A 24,255-nucleotide genomic window follows, 5' to 3' on the forward strand; every position below is an offset into this window, starting at 1 on the left:
GCACACACAGAGCCTCTACATAGCATCTCCTAATTGCTCTTTGGGCAATGACATAAGAGAAGTTGACTCTATTATCGGTGTCATCAACCATAAATATTAACACACTAAGGTAGAGAGGAATCAGTATAGATTCATTAAGCAGTTGAAATGGTGGCTTTTTCTTGGTAGCTGCTGTTGGAACAGGGTGATTGATCTTTATTACTAGGAACCCAAACTGTCCTTTCAGTAACATGTCTAATTAATTGGCTAAAAAGAATTTCTGACAATTGGATGCTTCTGCCTGTGGTATCTAATGGTTCTTAAAATAGAAGAGAAAGAAACATCTGATGAAATCCGTCTGGGGGTAAAAGTATAGTGACACTTTAATTTGGTATTGGCAAATGTCCCTGTAAATCCAACTTACCACACTGAATCCTTTGTGAGTTTGGAGTTCACGCTCCCATCTTCTTCCAGGAAGATATCCATTTGCAAATTGGCATTGTTATCATGAGCTGAGAAATAATTGGTAACGACTCTTCCTGGTATCCCAAGGCATCGCAAAACTACACGAAAGAAAGAGCGCTGCTGAATACCTCATCAAAATTTGACAAATACCTAGTGAAAAATTCCTTCTTGTAAAGGAATTTCTTCTTCATCAACATAAAAAGCCCCTTTGCAGTTGTCCCCAAATGGTCCATATCAGAGAAGAGAGACTGTTCTAAAGCATGGGGGTTGCAGAGACCAACCTTCAAGTGTAATTTTTAGAACTGTGGCTGACTCCTAATGAAGCCAACTCCAAAGAGAATTCTACTGACAGGGTGTGATGGTCAGGTCCATCTGTCAACTTGGCCTATGAGATGGTGTCCAGTTGTCTGGCCAGGCAAGTACTGGCCTAACTTAACTGTGAGGACATTTTGTGGACTTAAATCATCAATCACTTGATTGCATCTATGGCTGATTACATCTGTGATCAGCTATGGGGGGTTGTCTTCTGCAATGAGAAAATCCAATCAGCTGAGATTAATCCAGTCAGTTGAAGACTGACTCAGCCCACTGGCATCTCCTTGAGAATTCATCAAAACCCTCATTGGAGTTGTTAGTTTGCAGTCTGCCCAGTGGAATTTGGACTCATGCATTCTCACAGTTGCATGAGATACTTTTATAAAATCTCATATTTACAAATATTTCCTGTTGGTTCTGTTTCCCTAGAGAACCCTGACTAATAAACAGAGTTCTAATTATTTAGTTTCTGATCATATGATCATCAAAGTTGTATTATTTCAGTCTAGCTAATAGGGTTATGTTTTCAAAAACAATAATTAAAAGAAAAACAGCTAACAATATAGTAGGAACCTACAAAATGAGTCCTCAGTGGGATTTTCTTCCCTGGCTGAAATTTACTGTCTGTCATTCAGTGGAGGGTGACACCACAGATTCATTTAAACAGTTAGATAATAAATTACCTGGATGCATCTCTTGCCATATGTATCTATTGATTAAACTTAATTCAAACGCCCTCCCTGGCTCCCAAGACTCCTGCCATCAGGACTCATTGAAAATAATTCAGCTGACAATTTTAAGATTAATGACTTGGCTTGCCTCTTTTTTTTCCTCCTCAGAATAGTTTAGCATTTTTAAGCAAAGACTATCCACCTTCAAGAGAATAACCTTGGAAGTGAGCAATGGAGACTGTTGGAGATTCAAGTGACTTGATATTAACTACTCCAAATAATGGTGGCTACCCCCCCTCCAAGCCTCCCACTTCCATCTTCCTCTCTCTCTTGATTTGCAGCCCCTAGTTATGCTACAGGTTACCAATAAAGTAAATGGCACACTAACTCTACTTCTGGCTTAACATTAATTCATAGGGTCACAGATTGAGAACCTTGATGCCCAAATGTTTCTTACTCTTGATAAGACTTGACTTTGAGCTCCAGCCCACCCTTCCCTCCACTTTCCCTCTTCATGTTCTTACAACGTCTTCACAGGGTGCTTCTGCCTTTTAGAAAATTATCACGCAAGCCTGTTTGCAGGAGCTAATCTGGTGATCCTTTATATAAAAGGCACAAATGGATGTAAGGTGTTTGCTTTTCTACCTGGTTCTAATCCCAGAGAAATTACTCTGGGATGGTGAAACTTTAGGCAGGGGATGAACTTGGGGAGGTAGAAGGTCCATTTCATTTTTCTGAAATCATTTCACGAGAGTGAAATCTTGCATGGGAGCTTTGAGTAAGGGGAATTACTACCAATTCTTAGCCTGCCATGAAGTTCAGGCTTCTGTCTAGAATTTCAAAGACCAGAGCTTCCAGGGAGACTGTTATTTTTGGACTTTATTGCTCCCAGGAAATATATTTTCCTCAGACCCTTGGGCATACTCAAATGACTAAGAAAATAATTTTAATCTGTATGATACCATGGTGGGGGGTGAGGACAAAACAAAACTTGATTCATTTGCCCTTGGATCACTGACTAATTCTTAGACTGTTGCAACGTTGAGCTGAAACTGAAGGTTGTTTTCAAAAGTGGCTTCACCCTGACCTCCAGCCCCTAATTGGTTTTTCTAATTTATAAAATGCTAACTTGGTAAAATATTCCTTATTAATGTGCAGGCAGAAAGGAAACTTGGACTTGGGCTTAATATTTTTTCTGAGGCTGTAGAGATGGTATGCGAATGAAAATCATTACTGATGATGAAGACATACTGAGATAAATGGATCTTCTAAAATATTCACTGAATTAACTATAACATTGTCTGGGCCTAGAGAGGCAAATGCCATTTTGAAAAATAATGCGCAAGGCTGAAGAAGACAATTTTTCCCCCATAAGTCCCCCTTTATAGATTGCCTGTTGGGTGGATTAAAGGCCAGGAGGCAAACTAGAGAGGTACAGGTTGTTCATTAGGTCCTGACATCTAATTGCACGGGGACACCAAGACTCGCTTATGGAAAAATAGAAACAATACCACCTGCTGTGATCCCTTCCATAAAAACTAAGTAGATATATTTATAAGACTTCTCAACAGTAAACAATAAGCAAATAAGCATTATTTATAAAATTCCTTCAAAAAAAGATAAGCAGTATGTATTTGTTATTTAAATTTTTTTAATTTTAAATTATTTTGTTTCACTTTTTTTTTTTGCGTGGGCAGGCACCAGGAATCAAACCTGGGTCTCTGGCATGGCAGGCAAGAACTCTGCCTGCTGAGCCACCGTGGCTCACCCTTGTTTCACTATTTTAACCTTTCAAAGACTCGGAGGGGGTTGTTACTGAAAATAAAATGGCTTATCTTTTTTCTCACATCCTTACTTGGTCTCTATGACCCTTCATATCCCTGAGTGTTTAATGATGGATTATATGGAAAACAGTCCATCATTCTTTCCATACAGATTCTGGAGTCAAAAAGAAATCATGGCTGGTACAATTTAATTATGCATTGACTATATTCCAGAACGCTCAGTCAAATTCTATAGTGCCAACAAGAGCTGTTAGATCTCTTTGCCAGATTTAAGGCAAAATGCCCTGAAATGAAATCTCCTTTACATTAAACAAACAAATAAACAAACAAACAGAAACACCATTTGGTTGGATACTTACATGTATTAAAGACACCAGCAAAAACCCAGCACTGGCCATACTGGACTGGAGTCTCGGAACTCCGGTATTCCAAGAGGATGTCAACACTTCCAGTCCAGGCTGACGGGGGGACACCATAGGCATAGACGTTGTCCCAAGATCCAACAATGACCCCTTCGTCATCTTTGGCATTAATCTAAATGAGTTCATGAGAAACGGGAAAAGCTGTTAGCTGTCTGCTCTTCAGACTATGGCAGAGGCACTCTCAGGCACCATCAGAAGGCTTCCAGTGCCTTCCATGTTTCCTGCATGATGAAAACATTCCATTTCTGTTCAATTCACTGTTCTGTTGTGAGAGGGAAATGATGCAATGGCTGTGTACAAGGAGAAACCAAAGATCCAGAGTGTCTCTTAAACCAAAGACCCAGAGTGTCTCTTAAACCAAAGACCCAGAGTATCTCTTAAACAGCATATCATTGTATATTGAAGTAAGGTTAAATAACTAGAATAGCAGCTAGGAAGGGCTGTAATGTCTTCTCCATGGGCTTGGGAAAAGATACACATGGGGTGCTTAGTTTGGGCTAGAATTGTGCTGGAGAATGACGTGAGGAAGAGAAGAAGATCTATTGAAGAAGAAACCTCTTATCGGGATTTTGTGTTTGAGGAGGAGAATTCTAAGTGGGCAAGTGAGGACTCTGTGGTCTAATGGATTTTAACTTTTATGATGAGTGGCAGATTCTGATGAGTTGAGAAAATTAGCAGTTGCTGTCACAGGACCCAGTAAGCACCCTTCATTCTACAATGTGACTTTCCTCATTGCAATTTTGATATATTCCAGGTCAGCAAAAGAAATTAAATGGAAATTTGGGGGGAGTCTGGCAGAAGTTGCAGATGACATGCAAAGAAAATGCGAAGCTATTGTTGCAGCTACACCAACAACTGCACAGCCTTTGAATAAATCATGAGATCCACATTTCTCTTCCATAGAAAGTACATTATTTTGGTGCAGGATTGTTATAAAGAAGGCATTCAGGTAGATGCTTGCATCATACGAGAAAAGGTTAAGTCCTTACATGATTCCCCAAACGAAAATGAAGGTGAGGGTTCTATCCCTATGGATTTTCAGGCAAGGAAAGGCTGTTTTGAATTTTATCTTTTTTTTTTTTAAAGGTTTAGCCTACACAATGTAGGAGTATTAGGTAAGGCAATTAAGAGGCAGCTAGGAAGTTTCCTGAAATCATGAAAAAATTTTTTACGTGGGTTTTCCAGATCTCGGAGTGTTATACCCCTAATCCTTGCAATATGGAAAGGATAACTATATTTTCTTTATGCTTGTTTAATTTAAAGTGATTAGGGTTTTATAGTTTTGTCAAAAGACATTTCTATTTATGTAAAGGGCCTGGGATATTATGGTTTAAATTTGGGTGAGACTGAAGTAAAAGCAGTAATCTTCAATGCTTGTGAAAACCTTGCTATACACAATTTTACTACAGTCATCTGGAAATAGCAGATCTAAAGTTCAGGAACAAAGTCCTGCAGGTAGAAACTGTAAATGTAGGCTCTGAAGTAACACGGTGGTACTGTCCTATTGGCTTTTTCCAGGCACTGCTAAATCTACTTTCCTTGATGTAACTTTCGATGTATTTAGTCGTAGATAGGGGAATGTCTAGGTAGGGAACAATGGGAGGTCTTCCAAAAACACGTGCCGCCTCCTAACTATTTTTGTATGTTGAAATTACAATAGTTTAGAGCTTTGCTTCTCCAAGTGTGGTCTGCAGACCAGCAGCCTCGACCTGCGTTCTGTAGGAAATGCAGAATCTCAGGCCTCTTTCTCATCTACTGAATCAGGGTTTGCATTTTAACAATATCCGCAGCTGATTTGTATGCACATTAGTTTCAGAAGCAAGGGTTTAGTGTATGCTGAAAGACACGTGGAAAATACAATTAAAACGTGTTTGGATTATGGAGACCATAGAAGAGATATTGAAAAATGGGGAGTTTTAATGTGTTCACTGCCTCACCAACTAGTAGCACAACTGCAGCACTTCCCCAGAGCACTCTGCTAAGCTTGTCGTATTTAGTTGTGCAGGAGTCTGACTTCCCTACTCATTCATGAATTCATTGAGAACAGAAATAAAATCTACGTCTTTGATACTTCTAACAAGTACTGGCAAAGAATAGGTGCTCAATATTTGTTGAATAACCACTCATATATTCAACAAGCATAGAGGCATCGAACATCAAAAAAAAAAAAAAAGAGAGAGAGACTTGTGTTTGGGAAGAGAAAGACAAGAAATCAATCAAGTGGAAATAATTGTTACTGGTATTAAGACAGAAAGATGTACAGGTAGAGTAGGGACCCAAAGAAGGGAGTAGTCAGTTCTATCAGTTTGGAAGATGGTGATGATGGCAGAGCTTAACATAGGAGATGACGTGTAATTAGGTCTATAGAGGCCAAGGACCAGGAAAGACCATATACACACAGGAAAGAGTTTGAATAATTGCTTGGTGTCATGAAACAACATGGCAGATTCAAGGATCTGCTAGTAGCTCTGCATGGTATCACATAAGTAGACAATATGAGATGCAATAGAAAATACTGGAAGAAAACAGTTAAGATGAACAAGTACTTTCTACTATGAATGATAAATACTACACTGAAGGGTGATATTTACCATAGCACTGCCTAGCATTTCTCAAAGAAAGTCCTTCTGGGGAAAGTTCTCTAAAAGACTGCCGTTCAGTTCTATTTAGACCTATTTTTCCCCTTTGATGTTGTGCCTCGTCAGGTTAAAGTGAAGGAGAGTTTTGGTAACTCAGTGAATTTGTTCAATGTCAACACCAAAGCAAAATGGAATTCTCTGGAGGTTTCTGAAGGACCTTGTTAAGCTAAATGCAAATTCATGCCTTTGATGTGAACTTTGACTACGGTGGATTGTAGCTCCATGGAATGATTGGTGCAGCCAGGTTTAGCCTACCTTTTTGCCATTTGTTAAGATCGGTATTTCTCATTGTGGTTGTATTGATTATTTAAAAATCTGTATCTATTTAACAAAGCCAGAAGAGTGGCCTGGTAGGCTATAATGTGGCATGTTTTTTTGTGGATGGGTAGATTTTGCTTTGAGCTCACATTACCATTTTTTGTCATTGAGAAATGGAATAGGGTCACTGAACTGATAGGTAAAAGTTCCTAAAGTGTGGTTCTGATGACTGTTAAAAAGCTAGCCATTAATTAGAAAAGTTATTTATAGCATAAAGCTGAACCCAATCAACTTAGAGGAAGAATAAGGAAAAAAAGCCCTCTGCTCTACAGATCTTTTAATTGTTAATGTTGGTCTGTTCCCCTGATGCTAGATGAATCACAACTCTCATTTATTAGCATTTGGCCAGATTAGCTACTGTTTTCTAATTAGAATATTGATTTTTGCAGATCCCAGACACTGAAAGTTTTTAGTGATAGATGTAAGGGGTTAAAGTAGTATCTCCCTCCCTAAAATACAAGGTCAATGTCGGGAAAACACTTCAAGGGCTCCACATTCTGATCCTTTTTCATAGCACAACCAGCTGTTTGAACACCCGATTATGAATTCAGACTTTGACCAGGGGCAGAATGAAATGCTTGGTTTTCGGTCACTGGTGGCCAAATGAAGAGTGTTAGCATAGGGGTATGGAGAGGTAGCATTATTCAACTTCATTAAAGTCACACTCAATTTCCCTCCCAAAATTCTTACAAAATTGGAAAAAATGAAATACCCGCCAGCCGAAAAGTCACTAAAAACAACCTAAGTGGCAAAAGATAATGCAATGATTTTCAAAACTTGATGCCAAGGAAAGATATGGCAATTATGGAGTGGAAGAGAGTACAGTGTGGCTCAGTTACTAACCCAACAACACATTCTCAGAAGTCCTATGGAAAGGCCAACGAAATCCTGAGATTTCCCTTTTGCATTTCAAAATATGGTAAGGAACACACTGAGTTAAATTCTAACCTTTTTCTCATTCTTACCAGGGTAGTGGAAAAAATTACTGTGGTGAAATGGACATAAAGGGGTCTGCATGTCTAAAAGAGGTAGGAATTCTAGGACTACAAAGGAGAAATGATTTAAAGCCTAAGGGTATTCCCTATGGAAAAGAGATATACCTCATATTAGGTAGAGTGGGTTCTGCAATAAGAAATTTTGAAGAATTTTAAAATAAAGAACAGAACCCAAGTACTCTAAAAGAGATTGTCCATCTCCAGGGTAAATTCCATTCTTTACTCCAAACTCTCACAGGGTAATAAAGAGTAAACAGAATGAAATGCACAGTTGTTGGTTTGAGGAGAAAGCAAACTGATTACATATTGAGAAGAGATTCAATATTTAATTTACATTATATTACAGCAAATAGAACACCTGGGGAAGAGCTATGCAAGTTTGAGCATAAATAAATGAAAAAGAATCTGCATATGTGTGTGTGTGTGTGTGTGTGTGTGTGTGTATAAAGGGATGGGAGGAGAGAGAGAGAGAGATAGAGAGAGAAATTCTATGACAAATAAAGAAGTCATACATAGAAGAAAACAAAACTAAGGAACAGAAAGAATTTTCTCACAATCTTTTAGAAGATCACAGACATAAGGTAATGAATTGAAGACCAAATCACATCATTTCAGAATGAATAAGTTGGAAACCACAAGGAACATAATAGACACTGCTGAAAATAAAATTATTGACATAGAAAAAAATTGAAATAATCAAAGAAAATCCCAAAGAAACAAACAAATAGATGAAATTATTTAGAGAGAAGTTAATAGTTATGGAATACAAAGATGATACAACAATAGGATAATCAGTGCCCTTAAAGCAGAGAACCCAATCAATGACACAGAAAATATATTCGTGATATAATGCAAGAAAATTTTACTTAAGAGAGGAAAAACTGAATCTGTAAATTGAAAACAACAATCTGTGCCCAGGATAATTGGATGCAAAATACTCATTGACTAGACAGAGCCTAATTAAGCTATTGAATTTTAGGATAAAGAAATAATTATTCAGTCATCCAGACCAAAAAATGCAATTTAGCAATAAGTGTTGGGAATGGAAAATCAAGCTGCCTTCAGACTTCCCCACAGCACCATTCAATGGGAAGTACAGATGATCAATATTTACATAATCCTGAGAAAAAGAAACAGTGACCCAAGAGTATTACATACACCTAAGATATTATGCAAACATAAAAGCAATGAACACACATTTTCAAACACGAAGGAATTCAGAGAATATACCAACATAATCAAACTACTTGAAAAATATCAATTAAGGATTGAACCAAATAAAGAATGCAGGTACACAATTTCTGTGAGTAAATGATCCAGTACTGAGAAAAATCCATAGAAATTTAAATAACTCTGAGAATAGTAGATATATAATAAATATGGATTATAAAACATGATAATATAAAAATAATCACTCTAAGAAAAATTAGATATGAGAGAGGAAAGAGGAGAGGAAGAAAGTGCGAATGTTTTAATGTGTTGCTCTTTCATAGTTAATTGATACTATCTGAAATTAAAATGTAGTTTAAAAATATGTGACTACTTTAATCTTTTGTCCTCTTAATAACCTTAGAGGGATCTATTAAGAAATAATATCTCTTGTAGCAAAGAAACATTTATTTATCTGAAGTTTAACAATTTCTCCTGTGGCAATTCAATTTTTTCTTATGTCAAAATGTAAGTAAATCATGTAAAAGTAAATAAAATTAAATGCAATTTATGTAAAATTAAATGTATCTTTTAAAATGAAATAGCACATCACCACTTGGCATAAATACAAAGAATAGATCTGTGGAATATATAATAGAGAGTACAGAAATGGATGCGCACAATTATAGTTCATTGATTTTTGACAAAGTTACAAAGACCATTCAGTGGACAAAGGACGGTTTTTTCAACAAATGGTGCTGAAACAATTGGATATTCATATGCAAGAAATGAACTTCAATCGAAACCTTACATCATATACAAAAGTTAACTCAAAATGAATCAAAGACCTAAATATAAAACCTAAAACTATAAAACTTCTAAAAAAAAACATAGGAGAAAATCTGTGTGACCTTTGGTATAGCAAAGATTCCTTGGATATAACATTAAAAGCATGAAACATAACATAAAGGAAAATATTTAAAGTTGGACATCATCAAAATTAAGAATGTTTGCTCTTTGAAAGATACTGTTAAGAGAATGAAAAGATAAGCCACAATTTGGGAGAAAATCTGTGCAAATCACATCTGATGAAGGACTTGCATCCAGTTTATGTAAAGAGCTTCCAAAACTCAATGATAAGAAACCACACAGCCAAATTTAAAACATGGGAAAAGATTTGCACAGGTAGCCCACTAAAGTAGATATGCAGATGGCAAATAAGTGCAACAAAAGATGCTCAATATCATTAGTCATTAGAGAAATGCAAATTAAAACCGTGAGATACCACTATATACCTATTAGAAAGTCTATAATTAAAAAGACAGGTCATACTAAGTGTTGGAGAGATTGTGAAAGACCTGGGACTCTTACACCTTGCTGGTGGGAACATAAAATGGTACAACTACTTTGGAAAACAGTTTTCAGTTTCTTAAAAACTTAGACATATACCTAACATGTGATCCAACCCTTCCACTCCTAGATGAAATAAAAATGTAAGTATATAATGCTTGTACATGAATGTTCTTAGCTTTCTTTGAAAAGCCAAACACTGTAAACAATCATTTACTTGTTTGCAATACTTATCAACAAGTAAATGGCCAAACAAATTGTGTTTCTCCATGCAATGGAGTACTGCTCTGCAATAGAAAGGGATGAGCTACTGAAACAAGCCACAGCATGGATGGATCTCAAAAGAAAAAGAAGTCTGAAGGAAGTTGGATGAAAACGGGCTACATACTATATGATTCCATTTTAATAAAATTGTGGAAAATACAATCTAAACTAATGCATAATGACAGAAAGCAAAGAGGTGATTGAGGGTGGGAAAGCAGGCATGGAGGAGTCAAAGAGAGAACTTATAAAGGAAGCTTCTGAGGTGATAAATATGGTCATTATATTGATTGTGGTTATGGTTTCATGGATATCATGTTAAAATTTATCAAATTGTACACTTTAAATCTTTGCAGTTTATTATATGTAAATTATATCTCAATAAAGCTGTGAGAATAAATGTGTATTTATCATTTAATATAATGCCATTTATTATTTCAGAAACTATATCTATTCTTTTAAAAAAATTTTTATTAATAAAATTGATCAACATACAACGTGAACATTCTTAACATATGAACATTCCATACTTGGTGTGCAATCAGTGGTTCACAGTATCATCACATAGGTGTATATTCATCACCATGATCATTTCTCAGAACATTTATATCATTCCGCAAAAAGAAATAAAAAGAAAAAGAAAAAACTCATATATATCATACCCCTTACCCTTCCCTTTCATTGACCTCTAGTATTTCCCTCTACTCAATTTATTTTAACATTTGTATTTTAGAAACTATATCTATTTAAATATCTATATAGTTTATTGGAAAATGTTGATCAAATATTAATAATGATTATTTCTAGGTGGTGAAATTTGGAGTGATTGGGGGTTGAAAATTTTTTAATTTTTCTGTCTGAACTATTTTTAGATAGCAGTATCATTGTTTTGCAAAAAAACTTGTAAAAATAGACAGGAAGCAGATATGCCAGATGCTGTGTTTAATTCTTGTCACGAGAATATATATATATATATATATATATATATATAATGATTATTTGCTTTATTATGCAATTTTAAGTTAATAGACTTATTTTAAAAACAATTTTAGACTTACTGAAAAATTGAGCAAACAACACAAACAATTTCCATATACCTCCCTTCTATGCCCACTTCCCTAGCCCCCAGCTTTCCCTATTCTTAGCATCTTGCATTAGCGTGATTCATTTGGTACAACTGATGAACCTATATTGATACAATATTTATTAACTACAACCCATAGTTTACATTAAGGTTCACTGCTTGTGTTGTACACTTTTATGGGTTCTGACAGATGCAAAATGCCAGGCATCCATCATGCCCCACCTATTTTATACTTTGAAATGTCTCCTAATATTTACCCTTGGTGAAAGTAGTTAAAATTCCTTTTGTGTGTCAGAGATTTGCCTGGTGGGGTTGGTTGCCTCTCTGGTTTCAAGGCTCAGGTTGATGAGGAGTGATTAAGCTGGGCTTATCGAATAGGGAGAGAGGCAAGGACAATGCTTTTGGGGGCTGAAAGGGAAGTGGTTTGAGCATTCAGGAGATGAACCAACAGGGTCTGGGGAATCGTGGAAATCCAAGCAGGAAGCGCAATGACTTCTGGGTAGGAGATCTTTTAAGCGGGATGGCAGCATGAGGATTGGGCTGGGCTGGGCTCCGTTGGAACGGAATGCCAGCAAGGCTGCCTGCTCTGATCTGGGGACCTGGATCAAAAGTCACATTGGGAACAACGCCATCCTGCAGAATTCAAGGGGTAGGGAGAGCGTCTTAAAGCATGGATGGTTACTGAACTTCCTTCCAATTCTGATCATGGGGGTTTGAGCAGATTTTTTGAGAAATTTGGTATATTTCAAAAAAAAATTACAAGAAATGTGACGGTTTTTTATTTTCCAATTTCCTGCGACACATATCTTTACATGTTTTATGGTTAGTGCTTTTTTCTGTTTCTTTAAAAATATGTAAAGGGATTTTTCTCCTGCATGCATATTTCATGTGTCTCTGACTGGAATTACTTCTCTCTGTCGTAAACCTATTATGTTCTTTTAAAATACATTATTTAAAATTATGTTCTCATAAAGACTAGAACTTCTGAAGCTCTTTTGCACCTGGTCTTGTCTATAATAGTTTTTCAAAGAACACTGGATATAAATTTTGGGTAACACAAGCTAGCTTCAAAGGCAGAGCTGCTTTTGGAAAGGAGAAGAATTATTCCTCGCGTAAGGTCTTTTCCAGTGCCAAATTGTGTCCAATGGCACTCAAGGATTCTTTGTTGGGGGGGAGGAGAAGTCTAAGTGCTGTGGGGGAGGCTTCACGTACCACTTTTCCCCCATGACAGCATTCCTGCTTTTTTCATTTATGCAATTGGGTTCAGTTGATATTTGTTTGAAATATCACTCTACAAACAATAAAATTTGAAAACATGCTGGTCTGGAAATGTGGAGATCTTTTTGTGCCTGCTCTGCCATTAGCCAAGGAGGGGACATGGACGGAGGATGGAACCCTCTTAGGTCATTCCATAAGCAGGCCTCCCAGCAAATATATGAGAAAAAAGTACTAGAGTAACAATATTTCCATTTCCTCCCTTACCTGGGTTTTCATCCTTGATTCCTTTGGGCCTCCATAGCATGGATAATAGGATTATGCACTTGAGCCCGAAGGAAAAGAAAAGCATTCACTGTCTCCATTGCTTGCTTTTCATAGTGGTAGATTTAACAATAAACTGTTCCCTGCCTTGGTACTATTGAAATGTTATTCTCTTTTTCTGGCATGCCTTTCCCCACGCAACCTCCTTCTTTACCTGGTGAATGGCAACCGATTCTTTAAAACTCAGCTGGCTTTCACTCTGGAAATCTTTACCTTTACTTTGATTTGAATGTCTTTACTCTGTCCACACAGTAACCTTAGGTTGGTGTTATCCTCTCATACATCACATAACATTGTGTCATTGCTTTAATTGTCTGTTTTCCCATTAGCAGACATTTGACCAGTTTTGGAAAGCTGGCAGATTTTTATTAAGTTAAACACACCATATCATACCACCATATGTCCAATAACTGGTGAATTGATGGACAAATTGGGATACAGTCATATGACGCAACTAATGCTCAGCAACAAAAAGGAACAAACTAAAGATACATGCAACAACTGATTGAGTAAAAGAAGCCAGCCCAAATAGTACTTATCATTAATACCTATTTATATGAAGTTTAAGAACAGGAAAAATGAATGTATTGGAAGAATTAAAATAGTGGTTGCTTAAGGGGGCATGAGGGAAATTTCTGGGCTGATAGACGTGTCGATATTTTGGTGGGGATGATGATTACCCCAATCAAAGCCCATTGAATTGTGTATAAATTTTACCTCGATAATAATAAAAAAAAAAACCAACAACCCATGAACCAACTCTATCCACTGGTAACAAGCCATATAATTACTGGTATGTATATATGTATGTATGTATATATAAGGACATTTACATGTATGTATATATGTATGTATGTATATATAAGGACATTTACATGTATGTATATATGTATGTATATATATAAGGACATTTACATGTGTGTATATATGTATGTATATATATATAAGGACATTTACATGTATGTATATATGTATGTATATAAGAAAGAGCTCTAACAGGGATGGGTATTTAGAGTCATTCTTCATGGTGACCATTATACCAAGAGATTAATTTGTCTCCCTCAGTAACTGGGGATCCTCAGATGCCAAAACATATTTTACTGATGGATAATCCATGACAGAAATAACCAATCATGGACCAAGAGAGAGACTGAGATTTTAAGCTCTGCAATGGTTGCCTGTTTTATTGGTTGTTATACCAAAGATGCATGGTATAAAGCTGCTATAGAACAGACCTCCAAAAAATACTGGACAGATGAGAAAGGAATAAAACAGAATGCTGGGAGGAAAGAGAGAGAAGAGAAGGGGAAGGAAAACTCAAGGGGAAAAATACAAAGTGCATAAGGTTGTGAGTACATATCCTAAGAGATTTTGCAGGCTTTGCAGCATTTCTCTCCATCTATCCTGGGGCAAAGTGCCTCTGAGACCAGATCATCAACTGCACAGCTTGGAGGGAGTGTTGAAAACATCTCGTGTTTCAGAAATAGCCTGTGTGATTACAAAATAGATGCAGCATTGAAACCTCATTCCAGGAAGCAATTCAGGAAAAGCAGACATTTAGATTGACTTGGATTATCACATTTGAGAAATGGCTTGTAATAAATGTCTGTTTTTCTCCAAAGATATAGGGACAACAGGCATAAGAAATGTAACCTTAATAATTGAGAAACCAAGCTGTTTGCCTACAAGTGGAAACTTCATTATGTTGCTGGCTTTTACCATAAGAGAAAAAAAATGATGTCTGAACAGTTGATTGTTCCCTTACTCCCTGCTCCTGAATAGAAGGATTGAATCAGACAGGGAATATAAAGGGAATTATACTTGCACCCAAGCAGCTCACGTGATATGGAGCAAGGACAGATAGAGGACAAATCCAGTGGAAATATATTGAGTGTGGAATGGTGGGGTCAGGTGATCTGAGATCCAGTTTGCATTTTAAGGTCTCAAAATTGGTTACGAAGATAATTTCCACTGGGTAAATTGTATTTTTCCCACTAACTTCCAAAATATTTGTCAATTGTTAAAAATTTACCCTAAAAGAGAAATGAGAGTGTCTGATGAATAAGGACTCCTTATAGTATTATGTTCAGTTGAAAATGTGTTAAAGAACTTTGACTCATATCCCTCCCTTTGTCTTTGGAAGCCTGAATCACAGAAATGTCTCCTAAGCTTAGGGAATACTTAGAGATAGCTTAGCTCCAACTTTAAGAGTTTTAAAAAATCTGTTTAGCATTGGTATTTTAGTATTTTTACTGCAATGTCATTCTTCACTAATACAAACCAGTAGATTTCCCATTAAGGGGCCACCACTGGGAGGTCCTACTGATTGAGATGTGCCACCACTGGACAGGTAATAAAGAGAATCAGAGGCCTTTTCTGGCTTTTCCTGCCATCCCAAAGTAAGAAACATCATTCCTAACATTTCTGGGTATGTGCCATGGAGAGAGAGAATATCAGTTTGAAATAAGAAAGCTAATAGAGCCAGAGATCCAGAAACTCTGGAGGGGGCCTGAAATCCATCATGAAGCCTATCTCTGACAATGATCACTGACCTGGGAGCTTTGACAGTCCTACTACTGCAGGACTATCTGTTATTTTCATCTTTCCAAACCACCAAATGGAAATTATATCTTCATCCTCAAAAAAGATGGCATTGCATCATATTCACTGTGGTGGCACTGATTATTTGATGCTGAATAGAGATCCTGATGGGCAGTTATATAAGTCTTTGACACAGGAATGGAGAGACAAATTATTATTATATAATTTTGCTCATCTGATAGACAAAATTGAAAAAAAAGAAAGATCCATACAGGGAAATATGAAAGGTAGTGGTGAAAAGATTGGGAACAGTGGCTGTTCAGCTGTTGTTTCCATGACGATTCAGTTTGCAAAAGGGTATTTCAGCTGCTTTATAAGCCAAAGGAACAGTTAATGGTTTAACTTTTTAATTAAAAAAAAATACAACTATGAGGTTGCTGTGCTGTTTGGTCTGTATGATCAGGAAATAGACTTCAAGTATTTCTTTCAGATCGTTAGGTTCATCAGGGATGTCTGAGGATGGCTTTTCTAATCCAACTGAGTTTTGAAATTCAATCTGAATCATTTTACACCAGGTTTATTGCATGAAGAGGTTTCCTATATATGGGGCTTCTCACAAGACACCAAAGTAAACTGAAGGAAAATCAAAAGCATGGTTTCATGGAAACCCCCCTGTGGAGTTGCTTGGCAAAATATCAGAGTAGATACACCATTACTGTTCTTTTCATACATAAAAAGAAGAAAACTTTCTAAATTATGGGAGAAGGAGAAGATGATGAATGATGTACAAAGTGAAAAATAGTTTTATTTCCAGTTTTCCTGCGGAATCATAGAGGCTTGAGGACCAGAAGCCCTGAAGCCTGTCAGGCCCTAGGAAAGTCAAAGACCTGCCTCCAGTTGTGGTCAGTTTGATTTACTAGCCGGAGTTCAGGATTTTTTATAATACTAAAGAGTACATTGAATATCAATTGGTTAACAAAAAGTTCAGTCTAGAGTTAGTTCCCAAAAGGCACAGTCAGAGTAGGGCATTAATGGGGATTAATGATGGCATCATGGTTCGATATTAGCGAAAGACCAACATTAAAATAAATGTGTACACCTCTAGGAAAGCTGGAAAGTCTAAGCTAGCAGCAGTATAAAGCACTAGAATGTTAAAATATGCAACTATATTGTTTTTCTTCTCTCTCCCCTTCCATATTTCTATCCATGTTACCTTGATTTTTACTGTGACACAATCACAATGTCATGGAGTCAAGTAACCGTAAATGTTGGAACTACATGGAAAAAAACGTTTGGAAACAACCTTATGTGTTTTTGTTTCTTTTTTTTGCATGGGCAGGTACTGGTAATGAAACCTGGGACTCTGGCATGGCAGGTGAGAACTCTGCCTGCTGAGACACTGTGGCCTGCCCAACTGCTTTTTTGAATTGCAAAGCAAACAAAGCCCTGGAGAAGCAAATTATCTCTTACTACATTTTTCTCCAGTGCTTTTGGTGATGGACAATTTCATTATAATTTCTAGCATGGGAAAAGGGTTTCCATGCACCTGTTATGGGCTCTTGTCAGCCATGCTTCTGTTCCTTGATCCAACAGTCCACAAATATTAGACCACTGCTTGTTTCTATTTTTTAGTCTGTCATCTTCTCCTAGAGGATAAGTTCTGAGAAGGCAAGAACTACACTTTGTTTATAATTGTATCCCAGCACCTAGACTGGGGGATTCTCAAAAAATATATGTTGCATTAATGAGTACTGAACACTTCAACATTAACCCCAGTAACACCACCACCATCACCACTACCACCTCCACCATCACCACCATCATCACCACTGCCACCATCACCATTATCACCACACCTTGACTACCACCACTATCACCACTAACATCACCACCATCACCTCCATCACCACCATTACCACCTCCCCCATCACCACCACCACCATCACCTCCATCACCACCACCACTACCACCACCACCTCCACCATCACCACCACCATCACTTCCATCACCACCACCTCCACCATCACCATCACCACCACCACCATCACCACCACCATCACCTCCATCACCACCATCATCACTACCATCACCACTACCACCACCTCCACCATCACCACCACCATCTCTACCACCACCACCATCACCATCCTCACTACCATCACCTCCATCACCACCACTACTACCTCCCCCATCACCACCACCACCATCATCACTACCATCCCCACTACCTTTGCCACTGTCATCATCACCACCTCTACCACCAGCACCACAAACTCTACCAATGTCATCATCACCTCTACCACCAACACCATCACATCACACCACCTATTCCATGTCATCACTACGATCACCACCACAGCCATCTCTACCTCCACCATCACCAATACCACCTCATATCATATTTAGTACCTAATCCTCTTTGGGAACTCTTTCTTTAGGAACCCAGTGCCTCTGGCTATTTGAAATCCTCTCTTACACCTTTCTTCATTTATTTCCTTATTTCAAAATTCATCAGTTCTGGGCCCCATTTCCTTGCATCCTTGTTCTTTCCTATGAGATGGATAGTTAAATTTGATGTAGCCATTTGTTATTGGTAATGATGTGTTACTCTTGGCTCTCTTGGGTGATCTGAGAGTAGGGACAATATTTAGTTCGAGCTCAACCACTCATTTGGTAGGTGACCTTGAGTGAGTGACCCAAGGGTTTCCACTTCCTCAACTAGAAGACAGTGGAGAATCTTCCAGATCTTACATTCTTGTTCTGTGCACAATTGGACAGAAGTATTCTGCCAATAAACGCTCAATCCAAAGGATGGAAGCTGTGCTAGGGTGGGCTATTTGGGGATTTTATCGTGAAAAAGTAGAACTGCAGTAATAACAACCATTGCAGTAGCTGCTGGACCTCCCTGGAAAAGTTTCCTGCTCATTGTTGCTGCCAGGTCCAATCAGTTGGAGGCAGAAATGGCCATTGAGAAGTGACCCCCCAGCAGTAATGCCAGGCTATGGTTACTGTCTTCTCCTTTCCCCAGGACCATACTGTTCTTGTCATAACGTGTCATAGCACAATTGTTCTAATGGTCTGCCTGGCTGTTCAGAGTCCATATCTGGTTTCCTCAAAGCAATTTAGGGTGAGGAATGGAATGCCTTGTTAATACTATGTGAGTGAAATAAGTTTTCAGATGGCACAAAGCATCCTCATACTTTTCCTGATATTTTCCTGGTAGGGACTGTCACATCAGAAATGAGGTGGAAAGAAAACAGCAAACAAGCAATATAACCTAAGAGAGAAAGTATAACTTTGCACCAGATTCTTCTCTTTTCTAGTTTCCACTTTTTTTTTCCTTTTCTACCTTAAATCAATCTGCAATGCAGCGTTGGTAAAATATAGCACTTACTATTTAGAAAACCCTAAATAAAAGTTAGCTTATGTAAGGTTATAGCATCTCTGACCCAATCTACAGACAATGAGATTAGAGGAGTTTTGGACTTTCTTTCTCCTGGGAAAATCTAATTCCTGTAGGCTGTCCAGATAGTCATAAACTTTTCCTATTTTCACATCAAAGTGAAGTAACTGCAATTCGAAGTAAATAACGAGAGAAAATGTTGAACTTACAACAGAAAAAATAGGAGGAAAGAAGAGCACTGTCTTAACAAATAAAAGGATATTCTTGCTGCTACTGGGAATACCAAATATGGTTTGAGTATAAGACACAATTTTATTTTAAAGATGAAGAAATAAGGCTTGGAGAATTTAAATGATTTGCCTTTGGTCACATAGCAACCTAGGGGTGTGCCTGGAACTAATGTCCGACTTCCTGACACAGGTCCAGGGCCTGCTCCTTGCATTTGAACTGCCTCACTTTCCCTTCAGTAATAGAAGAAACAACACAGTTTTTTTTAAAAAAATATTTTTATTGAGATATATTTTTTATCTGTTATCTCCCCTGTGCCAGTTGAAATCTATTGTGTACCCCAGAAAAGCCATGTCTTTTAATCCTCCTTCAATATTGCTGGGTAGGATCTTTCTGATTGCTTCCATGGGGATGTGATCCAACCAATTCTGAATGGTAATTTTGATTAGATGGTTTTCATGGAGATGCGTCTCCACCCATTCAAGGTGGGGTTGCTTACTGGAGCCCCTTAAGAGGTAACCATTTTGGGAAAAGCTTTAAGCCACCAGAGTTAACAGAGCCAACATATGGACAGAGTCCTGGGGAAGCCAATGAAGAAGCCTCGAGAGAAAGTGAACAAATGTCACCATGTGCCTTTCAGCCTTCATCGGCTGTCTTCAACCAAGATATCTTTCCCTGGATGCCTTAGATTGGACATTTTTATAGCTTTGCTTTAATTTGGACATTTTCACGGCCTTAGAACAGTAAATGTACAACTTAATAAATTCCCCTTTTTAAAAAAGCCATTCTGTTTCTGGTATATCGCATTCTGGCAGCTTGCAAACTAGAACAACCCCTATTATTTATTTACAGTTTTGTCCTTATTTTTTTGCTCTCATGTCCATATCCTGGATAAATGGAAAGCACAGGTTTGAAGGTATTAAGAAGACAGTTTCCTCTATGCGAACAAAAAGAGAGTATTATTTTCATTCCACAGGTAGGGAAATGGAGTCACAAAGCTCTTTAGCATTGTGGTTCTCAACTGAGATGATTTTGACCCCCAGGGGACATTTGGCAGTGTCTGGAGGTAATTTTGATAGTCACAAGTTGGGGAGGGGGTGCTACTGGTATGTCATGGGTAGAAGTTAGGGATGCTGCTAAACATCCTATAATGCATAGGACAGTCCCTACATCATAGAATTATCTAGTCCAAAGTGTCAACAGTGCTGAGGTTGACAAACCATGGTTTAGCAATTTATTCAAGGTCATATATGCTGGGTAATAAAGACTTTTATCTGGGCATTATGGATTTAAAAATCCAGATTCCGTTAATTTTATCAGAAAGTCTTGCCCAGTTAGGGTCATTATCCGTGCTCATTAGCAACATGCACCCATCGCTCTCTGCAAATGCCATGCCAATCTTCAGTGTTAGACCTATCAGGAGCACAGTAAGCTGGTTGGGTGCCAAGCATCTGCTCCTGCCTCTTGCCCTCAATGTTCTCTTCCCTCCCCCTCCTCAGTAACCAGCCAGAGCTATGCAGCTTCTTCCCCACTCTTTTTTTTTGCATGGGTAGGGCACCGGGAATCGAACCTGGATCTCTGGTATGGCAGGCAAGAACTCTACCTGCTAAGCCACCGTGGCCCACCTGTCCCCACTCTTTCCTGTCCACATTTGTTCTAAGGAAAGTTTTGATTCTCATCACTTCCACCTTGGCATGAATCGAAGGCAATGTGATATACCTTCCAAATACTTTGCAGATCATGGTATACCTCTACTCTAGTACTTGTACCCTGTAGAAGGGATTTTGAATCTTGGTGACCTTGCAGGGGAGGTGTTTGAGAGGAATTTCTTAATCAGGGGTGCAAGCGGGGAGGGTCTGTTCTATTAGAGGACCAAGCGACTCCCCAGAGAGAAAATCTGAGTTCTGGCAGACACTTCCAACTTCAAAACATTTTCTTTCTGGGCGTTCTAAATATATCATCTCATCTTTCAAGGCAAATCTTTAATTGAGAAGTTTGAGGTGCTTTGTGTTTGCTTGTTTTTCAGTCTCCGCTTAACTTCACTCAGTAATTTCATGCTCCATTTCCAGGATTTGTGACGAGGAGAGGTATTTCCAAAATGACCAGAAAACACTGCTTTTTCAAAAAAAGTGTCATCTTTAAAATTTGTATGAAGATCAGTATTTTAGTTTTTAAAATCATTATAGCTGAAAAGATTTTGGAAAGTGCTTTTCTTGGGGTTAGAGGAGGTACTAGATATAAAAAGCTTTTGAAAACTCTAGCATATTTAAATTTTTTATTTTGCATGGGCAGACACGGGGAATTGAACCCAGGTCTCAGGCATGGCAGGCGAGAACTCTGCCTGCTGAGCCAAGGTGGCCCACCCACTCTAGCATAGCTTTGTTTCTATAAACAAAGGTGGTGGTGGAAATAGAGATACAGCTCAAAATAGCTTGGGACAGGCCCTATGCTCCTAACACCTGAAGGCCTCTTCTTCCAAAAAATAAAACAAAACAAAAACCACACCATCCCTAATAGATTCTCTCTGTCTAGTTCTAAACCTTGTAATTGGGTTATACATTTTCAAAATCAAAACTTCATGGACTTCTTATGATTAATGAAATTTCAAGGCAATTTGCATTAGGATTATGTGCTTAATTCAAGACTTGATGACTTCCATTTGGCCAAGTGCCATGACAGGCAGTATTAGGTTAGCTGTTACATATTTGCTTCTATCTTATGTTGGCTTGTGTTAGGTAGTGATTTCCGGATCAGTAAAAATACACAAAATCTGTGAGTAAGCTTAGGCTGACAAGCATGTCATTTTAGAATGCTTGAGAAGGAATTTATATTCAACTACGGCTGGCTATTGCTTCCCTTTCACTGCAAACTTATTGTAACTTCAAAGGAGAAGAAAAGAGGAAAGCTTGTCTATGAAACAGAAAAAGTTATGCTTAACTACAGATTTAATGTACGTTGTTATAAAGAGGTTCTGTAAAGACATGTTTGAATTCTTGCCAATTCATTGTCTTTTCCTTATGCAAAGTAAACTAATGACAGAAACTTAAACTGCCTTTGGAAGATAGTTTTTATTGTCACTTCTTAAGCTCCACTATTTATTAAACTTACATGTTGCTTAGTTATTAATAACATAAAATAGACCTTCTTAAAAGTTAACCATTAGCATTAGCAAAATATTATTTAAACATTGTATAGCATTAGCAAAATATTATTTAAAAATTAATACTATTTTATTTAACTCAAAAGAATGCACAATCAAGACTTTTATTAGTCAGGTTTTCTAGAAAAACAGAACCAACAGGAGAGATCTGTAAATATGAGGTTTATAAAGCTGTTTCACACAACCCTGGGAATGGAAGAGTCCAACTTCGTAGGGCAGGCTGTGAAGGTAGCAGCTTCAATGAGGGTCAGGATGAATTCCAAAGGGGAGGCTCAGTGACTGAAGAAGCAGTGAAAAAGTCTCTCTTTATCCTTAAAAGCCTTCAATCAACTCCATCAAAGCAAATTGATTGGATTATATCATTTGCAGGAGAACATAGTTGCTTGTAGATGTAATCAGCCACAGCTGCAATCAACTTATTGATGATTTAATAATCCAGCCTTCTGATTTATCAGCCAACCATGAAATATCCTTGCAGTAATGGTTAGGCCAGTGCTTGCCTGACTAGACAACTGGTCACCTGGCCAAACTGACACCAGAGCCTAGCCATCATGGTCCACCCCTTAGGAACACGGCAGCTCTATACATCACCTTGTAATATGCTTCATTGCAAAACAGAATTCAATAACAGACTTATGTTTCACCTGACAATACTCAACTGTCTTGTATACAACTGGAAATGCACTAAATCTCTCCCAAATAGGGTACATGTCCTTAGGTAACATTCATTCTTTTTTAAAAAAAACATTTTTATTGACAAATCTTCACACACATATATGCCACACGTGATGTACCATCGATGGCTCACAATATCATTACATAATTGTGTATTCATCACCATGATCATTTTTTCTGATATTTGCATTGCCCCAGTAAAAGAAATAAGAAGGAAAAAGAAAACACTCATAAACCCTTAGCCCTCCCTCTCATTGATCACTAGTATTTCCATCTACACAATTTAACTCTTATCCCCCCATTATCTATTTATTTTTTATCAATATGTTTTTACTCATCTGTCCATATCCTGGATAAAAGGAGCATCAGACACAAGGTTTTCACAGTCACACAGCACATTGTAAAATTATATCTTTACACAATTGTTTTCAGGAATCAAGGTCATTGGAACACAGCTCAACAGTTTCAGGTACTTCCCTCTAGTCACTTCAATACACCGTAAACTAAAAAGGGATATAAGAATAACATCCAGAATAACCTCTCAACTCTCTGTGAAATCTTTCAGCCACTGAAACTTTGTCTCACTTCTCTCTTCCCCCTTTTGGTCAAGTAGGCATTCTCAATTCCTTGATGCCAGGTCCCAGCTTATCCTAGGAGTTCTGTCCCACATTTTCATGGAGATGTACACCCCTGGGAGTCATGTCCTACATAGGAGGGAGGGCAGTAAGTTCACCTGCAATGTTGGTTCAGAGAGAGAAAGAAGTCACAAATGAGCAACAAATGAGGTTCTCTGGGGTGATTCTTAGGCTTCATTTTAAGTAGGGTTAGCCTATCCTCTTCAGGAATAAGTTTCATAAGGGCAAACCCCAAGATCGAGGGTTTGGCCTGATTTGGTTGTCCTCATTGCTTATGAAACTAACAGAAATTCTCAGAATGGGGAAGTTGAATATTTCCTCCTTTTTCCCCAGTCTCCCAAGGGCACTTTGCAAATACTTCTTGATTCACTGCCCAAATTACTTTGGGATATATGAGGCATCACACTAACCTGGACAAACCAACAAAATCTCATGCCCTATTCAAGATTCCATGTGCTTATGCTGCTCAACTAAACTGACCATACAAGATAAATTAGGTAATGCACTACCTAAAATAAAAACTTCGCACCAAATAAACAGCTCTCTCTTTGGTCTTACACAGAAATTGAAGTTTTAAAATATGGATGATATCATTCCTTACCCGGTATGCTGTTCTACCTTACTTCTATTCAGATCAGCTTC

At 37.9% G+C, this 24,255-nt stretch overlaps 1 protein-coding gene across 3 annotated transcripts in view; it reads right to left on the bottom strand.

Annotated features, from left to right (window-relative positions):
• The window catches only part of F13A1 (coagulation factor XIII A chain), a 182,753-nt gene that overhangs the window by 84,788 nt on the left and 73,710 nt on the right, over positions 1-24,255 (bottom strand). For all 3 annotated transcript variants that reach the window (XM_077143620.1, XM_077143618.1, XM_077143619.1), the window contains exons 7-8: positions 3,574-3,748; positions 404-542 (exon numbers count right to left, since the gene is read on the bottom strand). In XM_077143620.1, the coding sequence (XP_076999735.1) occupies positions 404-542; positions 3,574-3,748 (314 nt within the window). The remainder of the gene's footprint in view (positions 1-403; positions 543-3,573; positions 3,749-24,255) is intronic.

This window comes from Tamandua tetradactyla, chromosome 25, assembly GCF_023851605.1.
Source record: "Tamandua tetradactyla isolate mTamTet1 chromosome 25, mTamTet1.pri, whole genome shotgun sequence".
Taxonomy (NCBI): domain Eukaryota; kingdom Metazoa; phylum Chordata; class Mammalia; order Pilosa; family Myrmecophagidae; genus Tamandua; species Tamandua tetradactyla.